This window comes from Bufo bufo (genome assembly GCF_905171765.1).
Source record: "Bufo bufo chromosome 2 unlocalized genomic scaffold, aBufBuf1.1 SUPER_2_unloc_1, whole genome shotgun sequence".
NCBI classification, from domain to species: domain Eukaryota; kingdom Metazoa; phylum Chordata; class Amphibia; order Anura; family Bufonidae; genus Bufo; species Bufo bufo.
This window is the reverse complement of record NW_024399972.1, coordinates 61,449-69,141: the sequence shown is the minus strand read 5'-3', so window position 1 is coordinate 69,141 and position 7,693 is coordinate 61,449. Positions and strand designations below refer to the sequence as shown.

General features: G+C 47.0%; 1 protein-coding gene across 1 annotated transcript; it reads right to left on the bottom strand.

Annotated features, from left to right (window-relative positions):
- Positions 1–5,985: 5,985 nt before the first annotated feature.
- Positions 5,986–6,373, bottom strand: LOC120982815 (histone H2B type 2-F). The gene has a single exon (XM_040412997.1). The coding sequence runs from the start codon at positions 6,371–6,373 to the stop codon at positions 5,993–5,995; it is 381 nt and encodes a 126-aa protein (XP_040268931.1). The 3' UTR covers positions 5,986–5,992.
- Positions 6,374–7,693: the final 1,320 nt, after the last annotated feature.

The window sequence follows — 7,693 nt, the reverse complement described above, 5'->3', positions numbered from 1 at the left end:
GAAGGCTATATTGTAATGTGGAGGCTGTAATATAATATGGAGGCTATAATGTAATGTGGAGGCTGTAATATAATGTGGAGCCTGGTCATAAGGAGGCTGTAATATAATGTGGAGCCTGGTAATATGGAGGCTGTAATATAATGTGGAGCCTGGTAATATGGAGGCTGTAATATAATGTGGAAGCTGTAATATAATATGGAGGCTATAATGAAAAGTGGAGGCTGTAATATAATGTGGAGGCTATAAAATAATATGAAGGCTATAATGTAATATGGAGGCTGTAATATAATATGGAGGCTATAATGTAAAGTGGAGGCTGTAATAGAATGTGGAGGCTATAAAATAATATGAAGGCTATATTGTAATGTGGAGGCTGTAATATAATATGGAGGCTATAATGTAATGTGTAACCTGGAAATATGGAGGCTGTAATATAATGTGGAGCCTGGTAATATGGAGGCTGTAATATAATGTGGAAGCTGTAATTTAATGTGGAGGCTGTAATATAATGTGGAGCCTGGTAGTATGGAGGCTGTAATATAATGTGGAGCCTGATAATATGGAGGCTATAATATAATGTGGAAGCTGTAATATAATATGGAGGCTATAATGTAAAGTGGAAGCTGTAATATAATGTGGAGGCTATAAAATAATATGAAGGCTATATTGTAATGTGGAGGCTGTAATATAATATGGAGGCTATAATGTAATGTGGAGGCTGTAATATAATGTGGATCCTGGTCATAAGGAGGCTGTAATATAATGTGGAGTCTGGTAATATGGAGGCTGTAATATAATGTGGAGCCTGGTAATATGGAGGCTGTAATATAATGTGGAAGCTGTAATATAATATGGAGGCTATAATGTAAAGTGGAGGCTGTAATATAATGTGGAGGCTATAAAATAATATGAAGGCTATAATGTAATATGGAGGCTGTAATATAATATGGAGGCTATAATGTAATGTGGAGGCTGTAATATAATATGGAGGATATAATGTAATGTGGAGGCTTTAATATATTATGGAGGCTGTAATGTAATGTGGAGGCTGTAATATAATGTGGAGCCTGGCAATAAGGAGGCTGTAATATAATGTGGAAGCTGTAATATAATATGGAGGCCGTAATGTAATGTGGAGGCTGTAATATAACGTGTAGGCTGTAATATAATATGGAGGCCGTAATGTAATGTGGAGGCTGTAATATAACGTGTAGGCTGTAATATAATATGGAGGCTGTAATGTAATTTGGAGGCTGTAATATAATGTGGAAGCAGTAATACAATATGGAGGCTGTAATGTGGAGGCTTTAATATAACGTAGAGGCTGTAATATAATATGGAGGCTATAATGTAAAGTGGAAGCTGTAATATAATGTGGAGGCTATAAAATAATATGAAGGCTATATTGTAATGTGGAGGTTGTAATATAATATGGAGGCTATAATGTAATGTGGAGGCTGTAATATAATGTGGAGCCTGGTCATAAGGAGGCTGTAATATAATGTGGAGCCTGGTAATATGGAGGCTGTAATATAATGTGGAGCCTGGCAATATGGAGGTTGTAATATAATGTGGAAGCTGTAATATAATATGGAGGCCGTAATGTAATGTGGAGGCTGTAATATAACGTGTAGGCTGTAATATAATATGGAGGCTATAATGTAATTTGGAGGCTGTAATATAATGTGGAAGCAGTAATACAATATGGAGGCTGTAATGTGGAGGCTGTAATATAACGTGTAGGCTGTAATATAATATGGAGGCTATAATGTAATGTGGAGACTATAATATGGAGGCTATAATGTAATGTGGAGGCTGTAATGTAATGTGAAGGCTGTAATATAATATGGAGGCTATAATGTAATGTGGAGCCTGGTAATAGGAAGGCTGTAATATCTTGTGAAGCCTGGTAATATGGAGGCTGTAATATCTTGTGGAGGCTGTAATATCACGTGGAGCCTAATAATATGTTGTGGAGGCTGTAATAATGTGGAGGCTGGTAATGTGAAGGCTTTAATATATTGTGGGGCCTGGTAATATGGAGTCTGTAATATTATGTGGAGGCTGTAATATAATATAGAGGCTGTAATGTAATATGAAGGCTGTAATATAATATTGAGGCTGTAATGTAATGTAATGTGAAGGCTGTTATATAATGTGGACGCTTGTAATGTAATGTGGAGGTTGTAATATAATGTGGAGGCCGGTAATATGGAGGCTGTTATATAATGTGGAGTCTGTAAGATGAATGCTGTAATATCATGTGGAGGCTGGTAATATGGACGCTGTAATATTATGTGGAGGCTGTAATATAGTATGAAGTCTGTAATATCATGTGGAGGCTATGATGTAATGTGGAGGCTGTATATAAGGAGGCTGTAATATAATGTTGAGGTTAATAATATAATATAGAGGCGTTAATATAATGCAGAGGATATATTGTAATTTATAGTCTAATGATATGGAGGTTGCCAATTAATGTGGAGGCTGTGATGTAATGTGGAGGCCGAAAATATGGAGGCTGTAACATAATGTTTAAGCTGTGATGTGATGTAGATGTGATGTAGAGGCCGGTAATACAGAGGCTGTAATATAATGTGGAGGCCAGTAATGTAATATAATATGGAGACTGTAATGTAGAGGCCGGTAATATGGAAGCTGTAATATAATGTGTAGGCCAGAAATGAAATATAGAGGCTGTAATGTAATGTGGAAGCTGGTAGTATGGAGGCTGTAATGTAATGTAGAGGCTAGTTATATGGAGGCTGTGATGTAATCTGGAGGCTGAATATATGGAGGCTGTAACATAATGTTTAGGCTGTGATGTAATGTAGAGGACGGTAATATGGAGTCTGCAATATAATGTGGAGGCTGTAATGTAATGTGGAGGCTGTAATATAATTTGGAGTCTGTAATGTAATGCAGAGGCTGGTAATATTAAGGCTGTGATGTAATGTGGAGGCTGTAATATAATGTAATGTGGAGGCTGGTAGTATGGAGGCTGTCATATAATGTGGAGGCTGTGATGTAATGTTTAGGCCGTGATGTAATGTAGAGGCCGGTAATATGGAGTCTGTAATATAATGTGGAGGCCGGTAATTTAACATGGAGACTGTAATGTAGAGGCCGTTAATACGGAGGCTGTAATATAACATGGAGGCTGGTAATATTTAGGCTGTAAAATAATGTGGAGGCTATAATCTAATGTAGAGGCAGTAATATGTTGTTGACGTTGATAATATAATATGGAGGCTGTAATATAATTTGAGGGCTGCAATGTAATGCAGAGGCTGGTAATATGAAGGCTGTAATATAATGTAGAAGCTGTGATGTAATGTGGAGGCTGTTAGTATGGAGGCTGTAATGTAATGTTTAGGATGTGATGTAATGTAGAGGACGGTTATATGGAGTCTGTAATATAATGTGGAGGCTGGTAAAGTAACATGAAGACTGTAATGTAGAGGATGGTAATACGGAGGCTGTAATATAATGTGGAGGCCGGTAATGTAACATGGAGGCTGTAATGTAATGTAGAGGCTGGCAATTTTTAGGCTGTAATATAATGTGGAGGCTATAATGTAATGTAGAGGCTGTAATATGTTGTTGAGGTTGATAATAGGTAATTTGGAGGCCATTAATATGGAGGCTGTAATATAATGTAGATGCTGTAAATATGGAGGCTGTAATATAATGTTGAGGATGATAATATAGAGGCTGTGATGTAATGTGGAGACTATAATGTAATGTGGAGGCTTTAAATATGGAGGCTGTAATATAATGTTTAGGTTGATAATATAATATGGAGGCTGTAATATATTGTGGAAGCTGTAATATAATATGGAGGCTGGAATATAATGCGGAAGCTGTAATATTATATGTTGGTTGTAATGTAATGTAGAGGCTGTGATATTATGTGGAGCCTGGTAATGTAATGTGGAGGCTGTAATATAATGTAGAGGCTGGTAGCATGGAGGCTGTAATGTAATGTAGAGGCTGGTAATATGGAGGCTGTAATGTAATGTAGAGGCTGGTAATATGGAGGCTGTAATATAATGTGGAGGAAGATAATGTAATATGGAGGCTGTAATAGAAACATAGATGTAATATGGAGGCTGTAATGTAATCTGGAGGCTATAATGTAATGCAGAGGCTGTAATAGAATGTGGAGGCTGGTAGTATGGAGGCTGTAATATAATGTTGAGGTTGATAATATAATATAGAGACTTTATTTTAATGCGAAGGATATGATGTAATTTACAGGCTGGTAACATGGAGGCTGGAAAATGAAAACCACCAGCACTTCCGAGCTCAGCCAATCAGAGCTGGAGGGCGGGGCCTGGAGTTCAGGAACAGCCCCGCCCCAGAAAGGCAGCCTCTCCGTGCAGTTCTCTTTCAGGTCCGCCCATGCTCCATATAAAGGAGGGCTCTGGGCTGAGCAGTCACTGCTCTCTACTCCTCACACCTAGAAGATGTCTGGTCGCGGTAAAGGAGGGAAAGGGCTCGGGAAAGGCGGCGCCAAGCGGCACAGGAAGGTGCTCCGTGATAACATCCAGGGCATCACCAAGCCTGCCATCCGCCGCCTAGCTCGCAGGGGAGGCGTCAAGCGCATCTCCGGCCTCATCTATGAGGAGACTCGTGGGGTGCTGAAGGTCTTCCTGGAGAACGTCATCCGGGACGCCGTCACCTACACCGAGCACGCCAAGAGGAAGACCGTCACCGCCATGGACGTGGTCTACGCGCTCAAGCGCCAGGGCCGCACTCTCTACGGCTTCGGGGGTTAATGCTGCCGCCGCCTCCGTCCTCACAGCACAAAGGCTCTTCTCAGAGCCGCCCACATCTTCCCGGGGAGGAGGAGCTACAATTCCTTCTGCGCTCCGCCATTGAGGGGTTAACACCGCCCGCACATTAGGGGACGCAAAGCAGGACAAATGTCCGAGATCAGCGGCGCCCTGTGCTCAGTACAGCCGGGGACTCCAATACAGAAACCCCCCAATAATCGGTGTAAATCCCGAGCCCCGGGTGTTCTCCACCGCTATTAGACGAGCGAGCTGTGCTCGGAGACTGAGGGGTTAATCCATCCCGCCAATGAGCGGCGCTGGTACAGGTCACATGACCGTCTCCACCTGTAAATCAGCCGGCGGGAAATTCAAATGAGCGACGAGATCCTGAGCTCTGCCAGCCAATAGCAGAGCTCTGGACCCCTCAGCCGTTATGTGCACCTAGGAGCGGAGCCTCGTCCTCCTGTCCTGCACTGAGCGGCCGCACAGCCTCTCTCCAGGGAGCGCCACACTGAGGATGATGGGAGTAGTGAATGGGCATGGAGGATTGTATTGTAACTTCCGATAGCGTTACCGCATCTCATCCAGCTGACAGGGAGGAAAACCGCAGCCACTGTGAGAGCGGGGAGACACGGGAGCAGCTCCGCTGGAGACAGGGTGGGGGCTCTGAGAAGAAGCAGGACAAATGTCCGAGATCAGCGGCGCCCTGTGCTCAGTACAGCCGGAGACTCCAATACAGAAACCCCCCAATAATCGGTGTAAATCCCGAGACCCGGGTGTTCTCCACCGCTCCTCTCCCCACAGCTATTAGACGAGCTGTGCTCGGAGACTGAGGGGTTAATCCGTCCCGCCAATGAGAGGCGCTGGTAGAGGTCACATGACCGGCTCCACCTGTATAGGCGGGAAATTCAAAGGAGCGACGAGATCCTGAGGTTTCCCAACCAATAGGAGCAGAGCTCTGGACCCCTTTAGCCGTTATGTGCTTGTAGGAGCGGAGCCTCCTCTCTCCCTGCATTGAGCGGCCGCAGAGCTCATCCTCTCCTCACGGAGGATGGTGGGAGATTGTATTGTAACCTCCAATAGCGTTACCGCATCTCATCCAGCTGACAGGGAGGAAAACCGCAGCCACTGTGAGAGCGGGGAGACACGGGAGCAGCTCCGCTGGAGACAGGGTGGGGGCTCTGAGAAGAGCCTTTGGGTCCGGAGAGCGGCGCTCACTTGGCGCTGGTGTACTTGGTGACGGCCTTGGTGCCCTCGGAGACGGCGTGCTTGGCCAGCTCTCCGGGCAGCAGCAGGCGCACGGCGGTCTGGATCTCCCGGGAGGTGATGGTGGAGCGCTTGTTGTAGTGAGCCAGGCGGGAGGCTTCCCCTGCGATGCGCTCGAAGATGTCGTTGACGAAGGAGTTCATGATGCCCATGGCCTTGGAGGAGATGCCGGTGTCGGGGTGGACCTGCTTCAGCACCTTGTAGACGTAGATGGCATAGCTCTCCTTCCTGCTCTTCCTCCGCTTCTTGCCGTCCTTCTTCTGAACCTTGGTGACGGCTTTCTTGGAGCCCTTCTTGGGCGCTGGGGCGGATTTGGCGGGATCGGGCATTCTGACTGAAGACAAAATCTCGTCTGTTCTCCTCCTGCCACCGCAGCGGTATTTATACACGGGCCATGCAAATGAGCTGCTGCTGACTGCGCGCCGATCTACTGGAGGAGAAGGTCATGTGGTGTCTCCACTTCTCCCAATTGGCAGCCTCACATCCATTCTGCTAAACCGGGGGGCGGAGCAGAACTCACATCCATCCATTCAGATGAGCCGGGGGGAGGAGCACAGGAGGGGCGGGGCTCGCATCCATCCATTCAGCTGAGCCGAAGGGCGGGGCTAACATCTCTCTTCAGTCTATCAGGGCCTCGCTGCTCGGCTGATAACCGCCCCGCCCCTCACTGCGCCCCGCCCCCTGCTGGTAGTGATGCCGCCGCTGAGTGTACTGTGCGTGCAGGGGGGTCGTGCGCTCTATCCCTGGACACCAGCGCAGCGATGGAGCCTCTCTTCTCTGCACAGTGAATACGGGACTGTTCTCCCCTTCTCCAGTAGGACGGTCGTGGAGAGCGGGAGAAGGCGGCCACTGACGGGTTAATACTGAGCAGGCTATGGGGGCGGGGCTATAGAACTAGTACCTTGGCTTTTTGAAATTCCCGCTCAATTACCGTCCGGTTAGAATTTAGCGGCCGTGGACAAGCTCCGCCCCCGGCTCATCTGAATGGATGGATGTGAGCCCCGCCCCCCGGGCTCAGCTGAATAAATGAATGTGAGCCCCGCCTACTGCCCCGCCCACCGGCTCAGCTGAATGAATGGCTGTGATTCACGCCCCTCCTGCTGCTCCGCCCCCGGCTCGGCTGATTAGATGGCTGTGAGCCCCGCCCCTCCTTCTGCTCCGCCCCCCGCTCTTCTCAGAGCCCCCACCTTCTCTAGGACGGAGCTGCCGCATTGTGTGAATACATGGAAGCCTCATGTCCGAGGCGGATTATTACCTCATTATAGACCACTGATCGGGAGGATGAGGGGAGTAGTGATCGGCCAGAGAGAAGGATTGGGGGAGTAGTGATTGGACACTTGAGGATGGGGGGAGTAGTGATTGGACACTGAGGAGGATGGGGGGAGTAGTGATTGGACACCGAGGATGGGGGGAGTAGTGGTTGGACCCTTGAGGAGGAGGAGGTAGTGAAGGACGAGCGGCTGGATGGATCCACAGAGCCGGGCACTCGGGGATACACCGGGGCTATGGGGGCGGCCGGCAATTGGTGGAGAAAAGGGGGCGTGTCCTCACAAGCCTTTCCAGGTCATCTGCTTCCTCATTGGCTGCAGGATTTAGCGCTGAAAACTGGGTTTGGATTCGGCCAATCACAGAGGAGTTCTCCTGCGCCA

Bases quoted from the DNA above. Each gene is read 5' to 3' on its own strand.
- LOC120982815 (XM_040412997.1), bottom strand. From the start codon at position 6,373: ATGCCCGATCCCGCCAAATCCGCCCCAGCGCCCAAGAAGGGCTCCAAG.